This window comes from Apteryx mantelli, chromosome 8 (assembly GCF_036417845.1).
Source record: "Apteryx mantelli isolate bAptMan1 chromosome 8, bAptMan1.hap1, whole genome shotgun sequence".
Classification (NCBI taxonomy): Eukaryota; Metazoa; Chordata; class Aves; order Apterygiformes; family Apterygidae; genus Apteryx; species Apteryx mantelli.
This window is the reverse complement of record NC_089985.1, coordinates 40,358,937-40,379,461: the sequence shown is the minus strand read 5'-3', so window position 1 is coordinate 40,379,461 and position 20,525 is coordinate 40,358,937. Positions and strand designations below refer to the sequence as shown.

General features: G+C 36.9%; 1 protein-coding gene across 1 annotated transcript in view; it reads left to right on the top strand.

Moving 5' to 3' along the window:
- Nucleotides 1-19,744, top strand: part of ITGB3BP (integrin subunit beta 3 binding protein) — a 32,738-nt gene extending 12,994 nt beyond the window's left edge. The window contains exons 4-9 of the mRNA XM_067301350.1: nt 751-826; nt 4,190-4,268; nt 5,380-5,473; nt 7,536-7,595; nt 15,779-15,832; nt 18,486-19,744. Coding sequence (XP_067157451.1) covers nt 751-826; nt 4,190-4,268; nt 5,380-5,473; nt 7,536-7,595; nt 15,779-15,831 — 362 coding nt within the window. The 3' untranslated portion in view covers nt 15,832; nt 18,486-19,744. The remainder of the gene's footprint in view (nt 1-750; nt 827-4,189; nt 4,269-5,379; nt 5,474-7,535; nt 7,596-15,778; nt 15,833-18,485) is intronic.
- The last annotated feature ends 781 nt before the right edge of the window (nt 19,745-20,525 follow it).

The following is a 20,525-nucleotide window of genomic DNA, read 5'->3' as shown; positions in this document are numbered from 1 at the left end:
TTCTTATCAGAAGGGCAGTTTATTTACCTTATGCCACTTGTGAGCCCAGGTTTTGTTAATTAAATCCATAGGCATAGACTTTTGTGATAATATTCTACTCCTGTTTCCTCATAGAAACATGCAACTGCTCAAAATATCAGTGCACTGAAATATAGAAATGTGACTTGACATATAGAATAATGGCAGCCGGCATATGATTTATCATGCCCCATCATATGACAAGCACTCAGCTAGAATATTACATTGTCAATACAGCATGTCAGAGCCTTTGGAAGTAATTTGCACCGTCTCCTTGTAGTTGCTTACAAGATGGAGTTGGGGCACAGGCACTTTTTATTAAAGGAAAATGGAGGTTTCATTGCTCTGTCGTTACAGTAGTTTCATGGTAATGGTCTGTGCTAATATGCTGTATTTAGGAGGCTAATAGGACTAAAAGCTTCTGCCTAGAATGCAGAAGCTATGTGTCAGAGCTATACTAACTTCCAGTTATTAATACTATAATCCCAAGATTTCCACAAATATAAGTATCTTGTAAACTGGTGAGAGGTCAAATTACAAAAGAGTAAATTATAGTAGTGTGTTTTATTATTAGGGAATCTGCCCTGCTTCATAAGTGAGGTTTTTTTCTTTTTCCTAAAAGATCGTTCAGCAATCAAGGTTAATACTAATGCCTATCTTTTTTTATGTGCTTCAAATACTAGATATCTTATTTTTATCTTTATTGTTTTTGTTTTCTTGTAAACCTTCTAGGAGATGGAACTGAGCAGAATGATTCAGAAATCAGATTATCCAGAAGAGGGCAGCCTCAAACAGAGGAGAAGGCTGCGTAAGTGTATTTCAGTGCTTTGTGGATGAAATTCCATGATTTTTAATTGTGAGAGATAGTAATGGTTCTTACAGAATTAAATTAATGGTAATTATTTTTAATAGTTTAAATTCATCAGGGCTGGATTTTCAAAAGCATTGAATGGCAGGCTTGCAGCTGTAGATACAGATCACTATATGGTTTGGAATATAACTGTGCAGCCAGTGCTGCTTTTCACTGGTAGTGGGCCATATGATACTCTGCCAGTTACAAGAGTCACACCCATAATACTATCCAGAGAGGTACTGTAATTAAGTTAACTAAAGGAATGTGCATTTTGTATTTCCAGACTCTTTTGAAAGTGTACATTCTTTACCTTTTTTGGAAGCATTAACTATTAGCAAAGATACAGGGCCAAGATCACAGGGACTCTTTCTGACAAAACTAACCACAAATGGTCATAATTAAACTTCATGTTTGTTTTGCAAAATCTTTTAAAATTTTTCTTTTCTGCCACAATCCTATTTTAATCCATAGGCCTACTGACATTAATGGACTGTGGGCAGTCCACATTTACTAAAGCACTTAAGTGTTTTCAGGTGAAATATCTGATTAACTGCATTCCTAAACTTGATGCATGTGAGGAAGGAGAAGTAGTAAAATGTGTTATAAATGGGGCTGTTTGTGTCTCATTTTGTTAGTAATGCCTGATCTTTTCTGTTATAAAAAAATAATTAATTGCTTATAACATTGGCAAATTTCAGCTGAAATGTGAACTGAAATTTTCTGTGCCAACAGTGAGTTGTCAAGCTGAATGTATTATTTATGTGTTTCAGCCAAAACAAACACACCCATCCCTAAGAATGAGACAAGGGAAATGTTTGTTCCATAATAAAATCTGGTGATTGGAAAGCTGTGAAACTCCGTATGTTGGATTGTATCAGGAATGCCTTTCATCTTCATGTAAAGTTATCCAATTTGGAAGTCTTTGAAGTTATGAGCTTTTAAACTACGGCAGTTGTAGATGCTTAGTACAGACTTCTTTAAGCTTCAGTCTAGCTAAAAATCTGAAAGTTTCCTTCCTCAATGAGCATGTTCATACTTCTTCCAGCTAAAACAATATTATCCTAGATCCTTCCCATCAGTTTCCATCCTTTTTACTCAAATAAAATTGCATTCACCTTCAACACTCTGGCTATACTTTTGTTCTTGAAATCTTACTATCCTGTCATGTTGTCCTGCCTTTTTAGTTGTTCCTTCAGCATGTTCTCTGGTGGATCCTTCTTGTTCCCTTCCTCCCCACTTTTCGCCATCTTTCTATCAACAGTACCTTTTCTTCTCCTTTCATGTTTTAAGGTAAGTTCACTTTTGAGCACAAATCCAAATAACATATTTCAGCAGCAGACTTGCAAATATTTGTTTTTTCTATGCCATCTTTATCCAAGATGAAATCTTGGTATGCATCTTTGACATCTGTCTGAGAAAGTCTACTTCATGGCTCAGCATCAATATGTCTGTATTACATCTATTTATCTCTCCTCTACAGCATTCTCAATTTTGCTATCATTCTGTGTGGCATGACTGTCCTATATTTCGTTCAAGCCCAGAACCTGGGTATCCAATTCAAATTGTTATCTAAATTCTCATGCCTGTAGGTCCTACATATTTTCTCTCTAAAATACCTGTGAGATGAATTTCCTGTTGTAGCAGCTTGTCACTGAGAGCTCACCTCCTCCAAGCATAATGCAAACCTCCGTTTCCCCACACGGTCCTTTGTCAGCGAGCTGCTTTGTGCTTTGATTGTGTTCCTGCTTCTGATAATGGTCATCCTGCAAGTCCTGTTGACTTTGAAGGCAGAGTGCTGCCGCTGTGCTGCAGTTTGTGTTACTGGAAGAAGTATCACCATGCTAATTCTGTATTCCCTGCAAGCTAGTTAACCAACTGACATTAAAGGGTTGAATTTTTGTACTTATGTGGGTTTCTCTCATTATATGCCTAAGTGTATATTGATTCTGTCATTCTGCTTCTGTATTCTGTTGTGTGTGTTTAATATTTGTATCGCAGTAGTATCTGGTGTCCCAGAAAAAAATTCCCTTGGGGCTAGATATTTTACACATACATTACTGACAAATAGTCTTTGTGACACTTACTCAGATAAGTATTATGTTTCTTATGTTGAAGATATAGCTCTTCCTTTTGATAATTCCACTTAAACTCTTGGATGTGATTTTTATTGTAATGGGTGCTCTGTCATCAAGTTGAAATTCTTTCATTGTAGGATGGCAAGCATTTTTTAAGTGATGGAGCCCAACAGACAGTAGAATTGTTTGGGTGGCACTTTAGATGTTGAGAAATTAAATTTTACAACTGTACCAGTGGAAAGCTCTAAGCTCTGATGAAAGCATTTTTCCATGATACAGTAAATCCTTTGATCAACATATATAGACTTTTTTCTTAGTGATAGTAACTTTAAAGTTACAGAACAATTTGAATAATCATAGTCTTTCTTGACATGTAAATGCTTTCATTCAGCAATTCAGTGTGGCTTAAAAAAAAGGCAAAATTTTCAGAACGCCAGTAGTTAGTGACATGCCAATAAAACACCTTTTTAAACTAACACCTAGACAGTATTATTTCATGTGAACTTCCACACACTTTATAGGTGAAAAAGGTATTGTACAATACACAGACAATGGCATTTTCTTTCCTGCCTAGCCTTCTGTTGCCATGTAGAAATGCAACAGTGATGAGTTTTTCTCATATTGTAATTATCTTTCTAAATATTGAGTTTGAGGTGTTCTTTTAAGTGAGAGTCTCCCTTCTATGTGAAGACGGGGTAGATGTTTTCTCTGTTGTCTCCATTTGATTACTGTGGTGGTATACTTCAAAGAGAAACTAGCCTAATCTGAAAGGGGAGATAGTGCAACAAAACTGAACAAATAACATCATGTGATGTTGTCCACATTGGGCTCAATTTTAACCTTTAGTGTGTCCTGTGGCTACAAGCAATGTCTTATGGTCCATGGGTTTTGGGAGCTTGTCCTCTTGATTAAATTCCTGGTTTTGGGAACAAATGAGTTTAATTCCTGTTTTTACTATTGTCTTCCTGCGTGATCATAAGAAAATCCTCTAATATTGCTGAATTTGATTTCCCTATCGTTAAAATTAGGATATATGTTTTTGGCAGACCCCACCTAACCAAAGGCAACCCATATTTGTTGTTATGACACAATCAGGTGTCCACACAGCTCATCTGTTCACAGCTTATGTAGATCCAGCCTGAAAACAGTATTAAGAAAATCTGAAAAATGGTGTAAATAATGGCTTTCAGTAAGTGGTGATGTGACTAATTGAGATTGTTTTTGTTTTTAACTTTTTATGCAGGTTCATGGAATTGCAGTCCAAAGTTAAAAATTCATTGGATAAAATTCTGAAAATAAGAAAGAATCTGACAAGCCTACAGGTTTGATTTACACTGACTTAAGGGTTTTTTTAATGTACTTTTAATATAGGACTTGAAATAAAACTTAAATATTATACATAAGATTTTCATTTTTAAGGAATAGGGAAGAAAATGAAATACTGGAAGCCAAACAGATTTGACATGGAAATCCATGTAAGACGGGGGGGAAGTATGGAACTTAGAAACTTTTTTGAAACTAGAGAAGTTGCTTTTCCAAGTACATCATTTTTAATTTGTATCTCTCTGCTCATTTTGTGCACAAGTAAAGCATATAAAGTATTATCAACTATTATTTATAACCTGTGATGTATGAATTATTACTACATAGATTTTTATGTCCTTGAAAATTAAATATCCCTTTGTACCATTTGATTTACCATCAATGCATCATCATTTAATAGTCTGTTTAATACATGCTAAAATGCAAATCATTTTTCTGTTTTTTCATATTTTGTTTCCTGAATAGATTTAGCACAGGGTTAGTTCCTATACATCAATATCCTCAGAAATAATTCAGTGCTCTCCAAGTATTGTATTGATCTATTTTACTTGCATATGTAGTCTGACAATGTTTTATTTACAAAAGAAACGACTACCGGTTTAAAATCTTTTAATTTAAATGTTTATTTAGAAAACTCAATTGAAAAATCCTTTATATTTCTCACTAAATTGATACTGAATGTCTTTAGATGTATCATGAATGCTGAGAAGTGTCTTCAATAAAATCTTAAATGGTCATTGTTTTCCTTTATTACTGACATATTATAATAAGGTTGTACATGCTCTGAGATTGCTTTTCTGGGAATCAAGTGTTTATCTGTTTAAACAGCCTAAGACTTACAAATGAAGCACAAATAACAGGAGCTTTTTAAGTAACATTTTCAAAGTCACTTGAATGCCATTTTCAAAAGTAGCATGTGGTTTTTTTAAACACTTAAACTCCTGAGTCCCATAGACTTTGTGCGGTGGAGTCTCATACCCCACTTAGAGTTTATGAAAAATTCAAAAAGGAAACATTCCTACTTTCAGATGTGTTTAATAAGTTGTAGGCATGTAAGTAGGTAACTTTGTAATGAGATTTAACAATATCTTTAATTATATTTCTTTCCAGGCTTTAGAGGGCAGTAGAGAGCTTGAAAATATTATTGGTGTCTCAGACTTGTCTTGCATCTTGAGTTCTGAAATGCAGAAAACCCAAGTGCTAAGTAAGGAGGTTTTTCAATAACTTTTACCCCTTTACAACAATTTAATAAGGATCATTCCAAATTTTTTCTAGATTTATACTCCACTGTTTATTGTAATGGAGTGTTATACTCCAGGCACCTGACACATGAGTTCTTTTTGTCAGGACTCTCTGTTACAGATGCACTTTAAATGTCCTTGTGCATCCAACCAAGAACATAAAAGACAAGGCAACTCCAGCTGCCCTCTCTTCTAACTCATAGCCACGGATGGAGAGGAAGAACTTGCAATAGCAACACCTTTTCTGATGTAAATAGTTAAATACTTAGTGGATAGTTAGCTAGTGATTAGGCTAAACGTTAGCACTTTGACTGGGTTTCCTTTCTTCCCTTTTTGCAAGGAAGCTGTTTTGTTTGTTTGCTTGGAAGGAGGATTAGGCTGAATATAAATTTCCAGGCTTTAAAAATTGCTATTCATATGTCTTTAAATGATGGACATACCAGATGCTTATTGTGTTGGGATAAGGGCACTTTACAGATGCCGCATCTGTAATATTTTTCCCAGAAAAGCCAAAGATTTTCATTTATATGTGTCCCTTTTAGAAAGCTTTTGATCTTTACTCTGAGTCTGAAGTTCTTGGGACTAATGAATGCTCAGCAGCTAAAAGAGTAGTCATACTTCTCTTCCCAAACACCTCTGCAACTGGAAGAGGTATATGTAATGGGGAAGTATTCTGTTGTACAAAAATTTGCCATTCTTCACTTAGAGATAACAGCAGAATTAAGAAAAGGATTGAGAGATTCCTTTAAGAGCTAAAACATCCCGAGTCAGAGGTGAAAGGTAGTTCCAGGCACCAAAGAGTTCTGTTGATGTTCAGGCTCCAACCACTACACCTCAAACAGTTTGTTAGTTTGTTTTTACAAAAGCAACATCTTATCTATCCCAAATCTATACCCCCCCATCTGTACCCATAGGGCATGATTGTGATATGGGTGTATGTGTATCTAAGATCACATTTACCTACCACCACTTCTCAAAGGTTTTTATATATGATGTTGTATCCAACACACATTGTTCCTGCAGACTTTTAACGCAACACTCTTGTAGTCTAGCTCCCTGCTCACAAGTCCCTGGCAGGGGAATATAAATATATACATGCAGTGTCTCTATGTCCACTCCGTGGACAAGCATGTAAAGAAGATAAAACAGTTTCTTATTCTTCAGCAAAAGTGCTGTATTGCCAGCATACGTTATTCTGCAACCTGTCTGGCTGCTCTGTTTTCTGTAGAGTGTAATAACACTGGAATTAGCTATAGCAGAGCAACACATGGGGTGGCTGGGACAACTATTTATGTTTTCAGTTGTAAACAAGGAGGACAGTAAAGCCACAGGTGCTAGAGGATTTTTCTGCTCAAAGAACACTGACTCATCTAAAGCATTAGGTTCATGCATCCAGCAGTGGAATGTGGTTTTGGACCACACAATTCCAAGAACTACTGTTGTATAAATTACCATTTCTCTCATGATTTGTGTTCCAGTATTCATCCAGTTCTCATTTTGCATGTGTATACACTGTTCTAGTTCCTACTGTAATGCATATAGCCAGATGCTTTCTTATACAAAACAAAGTTTTTTTGAAAACAATCTGTTTACGTTACTACCCTGCACTGCAGATAGGGCAGTAAGACTGCTAAATCCAGGAGAAGGTTGCGAATGAGATGTCAGACCTGTGGTTGACACTATCTATTAAGTCAACTGTTCTTGTTAGCCTTCTTGTTGCCTTCAGAATGGAAAAGAATTGTGTGTTCCCCAGTCTCTGTATTGGGAACAAAGCACCATGTCAGCACTAGAAGACAAAAATGGAATAAAATATGGAATGAGGCTTGTAAACGCAACTACTCAAAATTATTTTCATTTTGCAAATTCCATACTTTTTTGAGCACAATACACAGATAAGCTTTTTTTATCATCCCTTGAAGAAAAATACAAATTCTTTGACAATAAAAAAGAAAGGATATGTATTTATTATTTTCCTTAAAAACTCTAGGATAAAGTTTCTTGACTTCAGATTTGTTTCTTCACTAGTGAGTCATGCAGAAGAACTACAGCTGTTGAAAAGAAACCATGGAAAACTTCCTGCCCGAGGTAAGACACTTTTTATAATTCTTGTGTAACAGATGCTTTGATAATTTCTTTTAGTTGATTCCTTTTTAGCAGTTCTTTCCATTTTAAAAAATTGGATAACCCGTAGCATGTAAAAATTATAAAAATCAAATGTGTTTCTTCAGAGTATGCAGGCCAGCCTGAACTTTTACACTCAAATACAAATTTCATCTTTTCAGCTGTTTTCATTACGTTGGATATTTCTCCACAAAAGTCTATAAAGAGAAGAAATCATTAATGGTCCTGCATTTAAGGCATGGTCCAGAAATAAGTGAAGTCAGGTCATAGACACCTTATATGCCCTTTACGTATATCAGTTATCTTTGTTCTTCCTTTCTCTTCTCTCCCCTCCTGCACTTGCAGTGTGTAAGCCAAGTAGCATACAGTCCTTGCAGCAGAACCTTTATCACCTTATATGTATTGTGAGGTATTTAGCACACTCCTGGGGACTGTGAAATCCTAACTATTAGGTTTCTTCATAACTAGTGCTGAGAAAATATTTGAGATTGGTGGCATTTAATACAGTGTGGCCCACTTAGCCACTTTAGTCCCTTGTCTAACTGGGAAGGTGAGGGGGTGAAAACAAGATTTCTTATATATCACACCCTTTAAAATCAACAATCATTTGGTATTTCTGTTGGCTTTCATGCATTCTACCTTAAAATAGAGCAAGAGCAGAATCAAAGTTGTGATCTGTACTGTTTTGTCTGCCAGACCTGTCCCAACCAGCAGGACTGTTTCATATCACAGGCAGCCTCTATGACTTTGGTTGTATCTGTTCTTCCAGTCTGTTCCTCCAGCTAAAGTCTTTCTTTGGTGGGGAATTTTCCTCTTATAGTGATGAGAAAATGTAGTATTTTCCTTGGCTCCAAGAAGATTATCACAAAATTAAAAGTGGAATTTGGCTCATGTGCAATCTGCTATTTTTGATTTACAGTACAAACTCCCCATGTCCTTTTAGTTCAGATGGATCACAGCTCTTATCAGGCAGTGATAATGGTGAGCGCCATGGGCCGCTCCAAATTTGAACAGTCTTTGCTTCCTTTGTGTGCTGCCCCTTAATGGTCACCAGGATATATATTACATAGTTCCATCTTTGCTCTGGAAACTAGCCCATAATGCTAAACACTTATCCGATGATCAGTGTTGTTGGATGAGATATTACCTTTGTGAAAGTAGGATAGAAATAGTTATGAGTTTAATAAGTTGACTGTCTTTGAAGTTTCAATGTCAATTTTGATTTAACAAAGAGTAAGTTCCATTTTGCTGTCTTGAAAATATAGAAGTGGTAGAGGCAAAGTAGTATGTAATTAAAAAAACTATTTGGAGATGTTTTACTTTGCCTTTTAGTTTTGGATGTGTTTTTTCATAATTATTTTTAATTAGTTATGCTCAAGACTTAAAACCTATGACTGTTCTGTGGCTTGAAACAGATGGAATGTCACATTATCATCACATGGTGAGGCATGAAATTTACTTTGCATAAACAACCTCTACTTAAAACAACTTAATACAAAACATTCCTTGCTCAATGGGCAGCATTATGTAGGACTCAGTATATCATTTTGTGTGACCAGCATAAAAAATGGCATCATTGTTTGTCCATGACTAGCATTTACAGTAAACAAAATGTTTTTGAATAGAATGTAAGCAAACTGTAGAGCAGCTGCCAAGAGATGAAATCTAGTCAGTTTGCTGCAGTCCAAAACACATTTTGTATGTGTTGAGAATAAATGTTTATTAACTTAGGCATAAGTTAAAGGAAAATTTAATAGTTTCCCAGTTTGAAGGAGTGAAGATAGCATTTGAAACAGGAAAGCTGCTTAAGCTGGTTGTTACAAATTATATTAATATTTTGTTTCCTAAAAAGAAAAACACTGACATAAATCATGTCCATAACTCTGTTCAAGTAGGAAACAATAAGAGAATGTTACAGAAGATCAAATACTTGCAGTGTTAAGGAAAACTATTTTCAGACTGTATCCTATAATGAAATACAAGATACTTTTTTTTCTTTCTGGTTGTTCATCCTGCCAAACCCAAAGGAAATAGGATCATCCCTATTAGGTTTACTATCGCCAGCACCGATAAAGAAGTTCAGTTCTAAATGTTCTTAACTTACACGTTGTTTTATTTTTAATACAAGTTAAGTGACTCAAGTTTGTGCTCTTTGCAAGGATAGTGGTGTCTTTCTGAGAAACCATATCAGTGTTAACTAAATGGATTTTCATTTAACCGTATCTGAAATTACTACTGAATACAAACCAGGAGAGACACGGGTAAGTAAAACCAAGTTCCCACTGGCCTGCCCAGTTTTACTGTACTTTGCAAAAGGGACAGTGAAAATGCTGACCTCTTTGTTCTAAAACAACTATGAAGCATGGCAGTTGTACCTTGTATGCCAAAAGGCAAGAAAATAACAAACTATTTTTCCTTGCAGGTAGTTTAATCTGCTCCAATTCATGCAAAAACTCCCCATTACTATGCTCACAGTCAGCAAGGAAACACCTCCATTAGGCCAATGGACTCAGCAGCAAATATACCCATAAAAGGTTTACATGAAGGGAGACGATGCTTTTCTCTGAGATGTATGTTTCTTTTAAGCAACACCTTACCTGAGGCTTAAAATACAGCTGAATGATCTCTTTTGTCAAAAACTTAAAAGCCTTCCAGGCTGAAGAGAGAGGCGGCTAGAGACACCTATTATTAAACTTCACTTTCTTGTCCAGGGACTTTCTTGTCTCATCTGACAGCTTGGCTTTCAGTATTACAGGCTACTCTTCCAAGGAGTTTGAAGGTTAACTCAGCTGCCATCTTTTGCTTTCTTTTCTTGATCTAATGTTGGTTGCCTCAAAGAATGGAGATCTGAACCTGCCTTTCTGGACAAAGACACTGTTGCCTCTTGGCCTTTCCTGGGCTTTTCTGACCCTGTAAAACCCCTAATCTAAAAACCATAGGTTTCTCTCTCAGCCTGACCTTGTATTCACTTGCAGGGAAGAAATATGATCATACCTTCTCTGGGAAAAGTCAGTCTCATGAACTGACTAAGCAGAAGCTGAACTGAATGAAATCCACAAGTGAATTTATTCAGAAACCGAATTTCCTTCCACAGTTTCCATTTCTTGAAAGCAAATGGAACAAATAACATGAATGCCTTTGCTTACAGCAAATGCTCACTTTTCATGGTAAGTGATAAGTTGGACACAGTGGTTGGACCTAGATATTAGGAAAGACAGCTGTAGGCCTCTGTCTTAAGAACCACTATATTAGCTGAATGTAAGAAAGAACAATATGTTCTGGTTTTGTGAGAATCTCACCTGTAGGCTTTGGAGATAGAGGTGTTTCTGAAATTCAGTTCTTCTGTGTTTTTTAAACTGTTTGGAAAAGGCTGCTAATGCTGGTGCACACACACACACACACAAAAAAAGTTTCTTAATTCTATCAAGGTCCTTTCAGTTAAATCCTAGGTTTCTTTCCAGGAGGACTTTGACAAGGTCTCTCCATTAGACTCTGTGTTAAGTCTCTTCTCTAAAAGCAACAAAGATGATCCAGTGGACTTTTTTCCAAACTAGATTATTATTAGATGAAGACTTAGAGCAGTTTTAGCTTGTATTTGCAAACAATATACTTGTAGTTCTTAACACTTTTTTTTCCCTCTAATGCCCAGGTTTGGTGTTCTGTCTCACATCTGAAATGTTTGCTCTGACTTAATAACCCTACTTAATGTTTTGAAGACAGATGAAGGCCATCATGAGTGTTCATTTACTTAAGTCCCACACCCAACCCGGATAAGAGTTGCCTCTTTGGTCTAGTTGGAAAGGCTATGAAACTTTATGCTAAGACAAAATTAAGTTAAGAATTAACCTGTTTTGAAGGTCCCAAGATGCGCTCTAAAGCCCATAAAATTGCTGTTCAGTTACATTCTAGGAGTGTTCACTCAGCCTAATTCCAGAAAGCCTGAATGCCAGGGCTCAGTAGACTGGAGCTAATGCTTACGCAGACCAGGTCTGTAATGCCACTGCAGTATGGAGTACATACCTGCCTTTAGGACAGGATGGAGAACCCTTAGGCCAAAGGTGACACAAAGGGACTGCAGTTTGGAAGCACTTTGCAGGATTTCCTCTAAAAGAGCAGTCACTGTGGCTGGCACAATTTAGGCTCTTAAGATGGAGGTGAATGGCAGAGATCGAGGAGAAATATTGTGCAGACCCACTGCGCGAGTGAGAACACTTGTAAGTGGGACAGGATTAAGCAAAACTGAATTAAGGTTACTTCAGTGCTGAACATGTGTCTATACAAGAACTTAATTCAACTCATCTCTTTTGTTGACTTGATTATTTTGAATGTCCCCATGCAGAGACCCAGAGAAATGTTTCTACCCTTCTGCATTTAAAATTAAAACTAATTGTGAATTGCCCCAAAGTGCATCTTAAGTAGGAGTGTTGTATTCCATTATAATTTTTATTTTGTGGATTAAAAAATGTTCCTCTGGCTAAATTTGACTGTATGTCTTCTCTCATTCTATGCAAGCAGTTTTTTCTTAGTTTGTAACTATGCAAAGTCCTGTATAGTCTAAAAGAGGTAATAGAAAGCACCTAGTCTGGTCTGCAAAAATCTGCAATGCTAGTAATTTTCTCAGTACAAGTGAGTAATCTTGTCTATTGAAGGAATACTACTGAAAGGTAAGGGAGCTGGTGATCAGGTTGCTGTTTGACCTCCAAATACTCTTCTTCTTTCCTGGCAGGATGTGGGTCGGTTGGATCGTATCTGCACCTTGGAGGTGCATATTTTAAAATACAACCTGAGATTTGGAAAGTATCAGGGTCTGAGGTCACAGGCATGATAAGCTTTTTGGGTGGAAGGGGGCAAATTACAAACCTCTCCAATGATTTAACATCCTCTGCTATGTAGATGAAATATTAAGCTATTAACTCTGGTGGCAGATACAGAAATGCACATGAGACATATGACCATAGGCCTCAGACATATATACATATAGAACTGTCAACCTGCATTTTATATGTAGGTGTCAACCACATTTATGCATGAATTTCACTCTTCTGTTTATACTCTATTTTCCTATGTACCTTTTTACAGACTCAATAGCTATTAATTTTTAATTCTAGTGGATCTAGACTTTAGTGTATTAAGCTTAATAAAAAATTAAAAAGAATTGTAGTTCTTTCAACAGCTACATGTAGCAACTTCTACATGAGAATAAATACTGCTTTCTCCCATGAATATAATTATTTAAAATAAATAAAAAAGAAAAAAAAGAAACATTAGTTTGGACTCACTTAGTAGCAATTATATGTTTAAGAGGTGTAAATAACTTGCTATCCAGACATTACAAATATCCAGGTGCTCTGTATGTGCTGATGACAACAAAATTGAAAAGAAAGACTGTAATAATTCTGACTGGTTTTCTCTGCAGAAGATATTGATTATTTGTGTGTGGTGAGAGATTTGGAAAATTCAATTAAAGGAGTTGTGCAAAGGTTTCATAAATTTTCCTTGTACAGCGTGTACACAGACATTGTTGCGTATTAAATCAATGCAGCACTTCACAATATATTTTCTTTGAAACATAAAAATAAATAACATTTAAACAGTTCTGCTTACTACAGAAACAAATTTTATTTTCTGTGAAGCATTTAGTCATGTGCTATCACTGACTCATACACATTTGCCAGCTGTAACAAATTTTATAGACGTTTTCTCCAGAGACATAGCTCATATACTATGAATTTTTAAATGAGCAAATGGTGAAGAAGGGATGTCAGCAATATAAAAATTGATCAGTTAAAAGATAAAAGCATAAGTAAAGAGATTTGTATGGTAGTCTTAATAGGTTTTATTAAATAAAAATACTATAAAAAGACAGTAATGAATAGACTGAAGGTTTTAACTGTGGTTGAGGTGGAGAAAAATTATTCTGGCACATTTAGTAGAAGATTGGTTTTATATCACCTGACAGGTGAACATTTTTTTCTCACTGCTTTTTAGATCTGTAAATGTTTTAGAGCAGTCAAACTTGGGGAAAAAATGGCGGTGGAAGTAGGAGGGGGAAGGAAACTTGGGAAGTTTCTGCCCTTTTACTGCTTTTGGGGGCTGGGTGGGAGCAGGAGACAAGGGGGAAAGGACAGCCAGGCTTCTGCCAACCCACCCCAACGGTGGGGCAGGTTTCTGGTGATTATCCAGCTGCTGCGTTACACTGGGCAGCCCCAAAACAATGTGCTGATGAGGAGAGAGGCAAGAGCGGGCTGGTAGAGCCAGTCCTTCTCCTGGCTAGGGTTTGCGCCACAGTCAGCTGCGGCCTGTGTTGGTCTTTCTGGTCACCTCTGTAGATCCCTTCCTTTCTTCTAGCTACTGTGGTCACAACAGATTTCATCTGTAAGTTTTCCTAATGTTTGTTCTCTTTGCTTTAATGTGTTTGAACATAATTAAGAGTTCTGCATATGAAGAGAGAGAGAAGGGTTTGGGTGTCTTGTTTTGGTTTGGGTTTGAGCAATTCCTTATCCTCATTAGGCTTTTTTTGTGTGCGAGCTAATCGGACTGCTATGACAAGCATTGTAAGTTTTGTGGAGCATCTGGGAGGTAAATCATATTCTATGTTGACTATTTGAATATCTAAATCTTAATGTCATCTGTATGAATATTACCATAAATATGACAGCTTTGTCAAAATGTGCTAGCATGGGATATATCTGGAAAGAAACACCAGTTAATGATGATGTTTTGTATGCATCTGGGCAGCTTAAACTTTTTTGTCAAGGCAGCTTCTCAGAGTGAAATGCAGATCTTGGCATGGTTGTTTCAGTGTGTGTGGTTGGTTGGTTTGTTGTTTAAGTGAAGTGCTACATAGTCTGAATGCTACAACTAGTAAGTAAAGGGTTCATAAAGATTTCTTAATTAAGAAGTTGCATTTAGCACAAAGAAACCAAAGAATAGCAGCTTGTAGTTAAATCTCAGTCTTTTTCTGTCAGTTGTCATACAAGACTGGACAGTTTCCTATTTTAAGGAAGAGTTAGTTACTGGTAGCTTTTTTAATGATAATTTGTGTAAACAAATTGTGTTTATGAGGTAGAATGTTGAAAACTTGCAACTGAGGCAAAGTTGAATTGGATGCCTTTTTTATGAAGTAACCTTATCTGACCTAGTTTAGGACAGAATTTCTGGTTTAGTCTGGATAAGCTCCATGTAATGCCACAGGCACCTCATGTCAAATCCACAGATAGGACTTGGGCATGGCATCACATATGGGAAGTGTGTGACGTCTAAGAAATCACAGCATGTCAGATGAGGAAAACCGAGAAAATGAGAAACTGAGGAGAATCCCCTCTGTGCCTTTGGTGGCTTAGATTCCTCTCACCATGTAGGTTTCCATGCAGCCCCTTTCCTTGTAGAAGTCTTTCTAGCCTAAAAGCCACTGTAAATATCTAGTTGTTGTTCTCAGTATGTATAATATAGAGCAAATAATTCTGAATTGTCTCTTACCCTTTTGTGATGGTAGAATCGAGATGAGGTATGAACCGTCAGCACACACTAAGCTTACTGAGATCAGAGCTGATCATCTGCTGCAGAAAGCCATTCAGAAATCTTGGCACCCAGAGGCACCTGCTTCCAGACCCTTTCCCCTTATGCTCTCATTCCCTGAGTTCCTTTCTACTCTCATACACGTTTTTTTCTACTCCTTCCAGCCATCTGCTCAAACCATCACCCCAGCCCTGCCCTCTTTGTGCTAGGGGAATGGTCAGCAAGGCTCAGGTATATTTGCTTCTCTTTTGCCATCACCTTAGAGGTCTCAGGGATGGTTGTCCCTCTTATGGTGTCCTTGATAAAGGTCTGCTGCTACAGTCCTTATGGATTTTTATTTATTTGTTTATTATTACTAGAAAAAAAAAAAAAGATTGGCTTCTAATACTGGTAACACATTATAGGCTGCTTTGTGATCTTTGGTAACAATTTAGCATATGTGTATACATTCACAAGTAATTAAGACAATCTCCTAAATTACTGTTGCTCAGCTGAGACACTAACTATATGAAGGAGGTTCTCTTAAACCATTCAGTAGTTTATTGAATTCGTATTAGTGTGGGGATGTTCACAAATTCTATATAAATACCATTGTTCTGTTTATGAAAACTGATTTTCTTCCTCCACAGAGTATGTTCAGACTGCTAGTAGCTCTGCATTCCTTCAGCTGCTCCTGGACTGAGGTACGTAGCCTCACTGCCTGTTGTATGACTTCTCCAGCTGCCATGCACAGGTAGTGTAATTGTAAGGACTGAGGTACTTACTTAACGCATTTGGAAACTGATAAAATATGTAGGCCTGTAGTCAAGACTAATAGCTTGATGGGAAAACAGTTGTTACGGTGCATGTGGTATCTCTTATTACTGGTTTGTTAAGCAAAATGACATATATTGAATTTATAGAAGATCTGTCCCACTCTAAAACATCTGATAGTATTTCTCTATGTCAACACTGTCAGTTTTTAACTGGATGTTTTTTCAAGAATGGCAATTCAACTGTAACACATGTAACCGAAGTAAGAAAATTTGTGTACTACAGTAGATTATAACTTCATAAATACCATGACTGATTCCTTCCTTCCATGGAAGCTGCCTATTACAGCCCGAGTACGCTGTTAATGGCAAGGTACTTCCAGTGCCCGAGCTCAGGGGCTCTGCTTTCCTGCAAAGCCGCTGTCACTTGAATAATAATGCAAAGATAGACGACTCAGCTTACTACTTGCAGGCCATGTGCAGCCACCCAGAACACTGCAGCTGGCCAAGGTCCCTCCGAGCAGTATTCTTTCCCAAGAGAGGACAGCGAGCTGCAGGGCAGGTGGCCTGGTTTCAACCACCAGCTTCCCCAGGAGCATCTTGCATTCCTGTTCCATCACTGCACATGCAGCAAGTGCAGCATCTCAAACAGGCTGCACTTGCTGCCTGTGCACAAAATCAAAACACAGTGTGAATACAGAAGCTCTGAGAAGAGCAGGCTGAGTAATACTCTGCTAAGGACCAGTGCATATCAAACGTACTGAGCTAGGGATGGAGCCAGCCCATGCAGATATACTGAATACAGGGGCCACGGTCTGTCTAGTGAGAAAGTTAAAGGAATCACTGGTATAGAGAATAAGCCTTTTGAAAGTAAAATGATATTTCTCCCCTTCCATTTGTTTTGTCTAAAGAGTCCCAACTGGATTTGAGCATGAGGCTGCTCAGCAGTAGCAAGGTGGAGTGGTTTGGGGTTTTGATTGCTGTTAATTTTTGCATGTCCAGGAATAGAATATTCAGGTATGGGGAGGGGGGTGGGTATGGGAAAGGGGCAACATGGAAAACCTGGCCACCCTCAGATTTTAGTCATCATAATTTTGGGCATAGGCGCCTGGAGGTGTAATTGGGCACACAAATTTACACAGGTCCTTTGTAAAACTCATTGTAAATTCCTCACTCTGTGAACAGTTTAATTCAAGCCACTGTATCATCTTTCTTAGCATTCCCAGAGCAGAAAGCATAAAACAGTATACTAACAGACTCCTCAAGACATGTTTTATGGGGGTTTAAATTCTTCTTCCTTTGGCTACTTGTCTTGGTTCCAGTGCTGTAAGAAAAAGCCCAGTTACACTGACCTTGTCTATCATCAAATATTACGTGCACATGAGAAAACAGGCTGCTCACATTTCATAAATTCTGGTGAGCCAAATAAGCATCCAAAGACAGAAATACCTGCAGCTTTTATCAATCAATTCCCTTTATAGTGTGAGAACATTTCCTCTCCTTTTAGAAATTTAAATTATTCTATGTACTTGTAATTTTGGATTATGAATAAGTATACCTACGGTCTTTATAAGCTGTATAACTGAATTAGCTCAGGCACATGCATTTTGCTTCTCAGTGAAGGTTAAATTTTGTTTTGTAATCACAAGTAACCTAATAGCAAAAAAGCTGAAGAAAAAAAAGAAGAAAAAGAAAACTGTTTTGACTACAGGCTAATGCTACCCTAATACTTATTAGCTTCTTATGCCAGAGATTTTCTACTCATTATTCCTTCCAAACCAACAAACCCACCATCCCCATCAAGCCCAGCCTGGTCCCAGTGGCTGTCTCCCTACATGGCAGGGTAGCACACCTGGAATTTAAAGGCTGGGAACAAAGTAGTTGGGGGATGGAAACCCAGTGCAGGAGAACAAAGCTAATGTCCCCTTCTGCAGCTCAGTTTCTCCATTCAGCATAATTTCTGAGTCCTACAAAATGCAGAGTGGCCTTTGTATGGTTAAAATACCCAATAATAATTTAACTAATTTCAAACCTTATACTGGCTTATTAGTTTAACCTAAACTCATGCTGATCACAGCTACAAGGCTTCAATTTGAGCTAGCTCACAGAGCTCTCATGTCGCTACTATTAGTCCATGTCCTTAAGAATGGATGGTATTCTCCCGTCAGCAAATATCTAGTTTGCAACTTACGCCCCCAAAAAAAGATGCATTTACTGTTTCTTGTTGTCTCTATCTATGCCTAAGTGCGACCAACATCGTAAAGCTCTTCTCTTTCTTATTGTTTAAAAAAAAAAGGCCTATGTGATAACTAAAAATCTTTTAGCAATTATCCATGCAACTTTTTTATAAGATAAATAAAGCACTTCCTTATAACAGCTCAAAATGTTACTGCAGTTTAGGGGAGACAATCTGTTGTTCTGCATTACCTTAAGGGATGGGGAGGGAAGTGGGCATGCACATGTATTTTTTTTTTAATATAGTGAGGCTAGTACTGGGCAGGTCTATAATTGTGAACAGATCATATAGATTATTGTCCTGTTGTCTAATTGCTACTTATTTTAGTCATTCCTTATCTCCACACAGGCATCATGTGAAAATGCATTCCACATCAACCCAAAGTTCTACATCTGCTTGATTGTACTTAAAAGGAGAGAAGAAATGACTGTAAACCTATCTCCCCAGCAAATACCAGTTAGGGATTGCTCATTACACTAGGCAGGTGCACATCTAGATAAAATTTCTGGCATCTATTTAAACTTAACAATGTGCACAACCAGATAATCTCAATGTAAATAATACATTTCTTCATGGTTGCTTTATCCAAGTGTGGTACTAAATGCTGATTTAGATTTACTGCTGCATGGAATATAAACTTTTTTTTTTGTATGCTCTTACTGCAAATATATAATACTTGTATGCTGTGTCAGTTAAAAAAAAAAAAAAAAGCAATAGCTCTCCTCCCCTCTGAGAACTGAGTAGGAAGAAACTATGTCAAAAGATGAACATTGGTTCTCAGGCCTTCAGCAAGAGATGTAAGATTTCACAGGAATAACGTGTTTTAGGAAATGGTTGCTTGCTGGGGTGGGGGGACATGACCACCTCATTTAACCAATTCATCATTCCACCCAAAAGCTAGCAAAACACGATTTAAAAGAATATACATCCAGTTCTGCAGCAAACTCTTTAAAAAATTTACAATATTAGACAGATGACTCTTGCAACTTTTTTTTATGATTGTGATCAAAAGATACAGCTTCCTGTATCATGTGAGGAATTATTCTGATTACTGAACACAATTTGTTTATAAACAGGCAATTTAACTATCTTTGGCTACTACAATTAGGGACATATTTGTAATCTATGAAAATGTTTCCACCAAAATCAAACTAAGACACATATAAAGGTATTGGATTAAAGTCACAGTGTTTAAACATATGGATTTAATAACATTTGCTACTTAAGTCAGTGTTTCAGTTTAGTTTTGATACTTAATATTGTAAGGAAAGAATTGTTACAAAGTGGTTTCTTGTCTCTTAATATTTCATTATCCTCAAAACCCAACTGGAGATCGTTTCCCAAATTGCTGAATTAGGTGCAGCTTCTCTCATGTTAAAAGACTGCAGTTGTAGATTCTTTTATGATTTAGAGTGACATGTAATATGAATACACAAAATTGAACATCCTTTCTTGCTACCACTACAAACTGGTGTTAACCAGATAAACTGATTTTTACAACTAAAGTTCTGAGAATCAAAATGATAAATGTGTTCAAGTGTGTGGTTAAACATGTATGTACTCAAGTTTTGGGGCTTTTTATTAATAAAAATATTTTTCCACTTTAATACATGTGCAGTCTGATGGATAAAATATTGCTTGAAGGGAATTGTATCAGTTACTCTGCTTCTACATTGTTCTTGTTTAACCTTTGTGTTGTTGCTTTTTGTTACATGTGTAAAATTCACCAGATTATTGCTTTGTATAACAGGATTAGTTAAGATGAATCAGTAATAGTTTATGTAACCTAGTTATAACCTCAATATCTGAAAAACGAATAATTATTGATCTAAGAACCTGTGAATGAACTGCAAACTCAGTGTGCCATTCTAAATAGCGCAGGAGCTGAAGTTATTCTGTATAGTCTTGCAAGAAGAAAATAAACTATTGCACAGAGTAACAGTAAAAGGTGAGGAGAGGCAATCAGCTACAGCAGTAACTTATACCATGATAACAGTATCAGAATAATCAAGTTTAGTATTTAATCATTTTTAGGTAAATGGGTAATACAAGGTTATATAGTAAGAGTCTGTTGCAAATACTACATACATGCCTTCAATGCTATTTAGGCAGTTACTGTTTCTTTGACCTCTTGGTGTACTAGGCTTTTGCCTTTCAGGAACAGCTGGGTCTGTTAAGAACCATTTCCCAGTTCCACACAAGGTAGATCATATGACTCTCACTTTATCACCCTTGGAGGCCATCTCAAGGACAAAGAAAAGAGATACACTCAAAACTAATGTTTTTGTATGGGTAGGAAGCATTCTGAAATGATCTTGTGACGAATGAAAGAGAACGGACTAATTAAAAGGTGAAGCTGTTCTGCTTCCTTCCCTCTGGTTTGCTCTT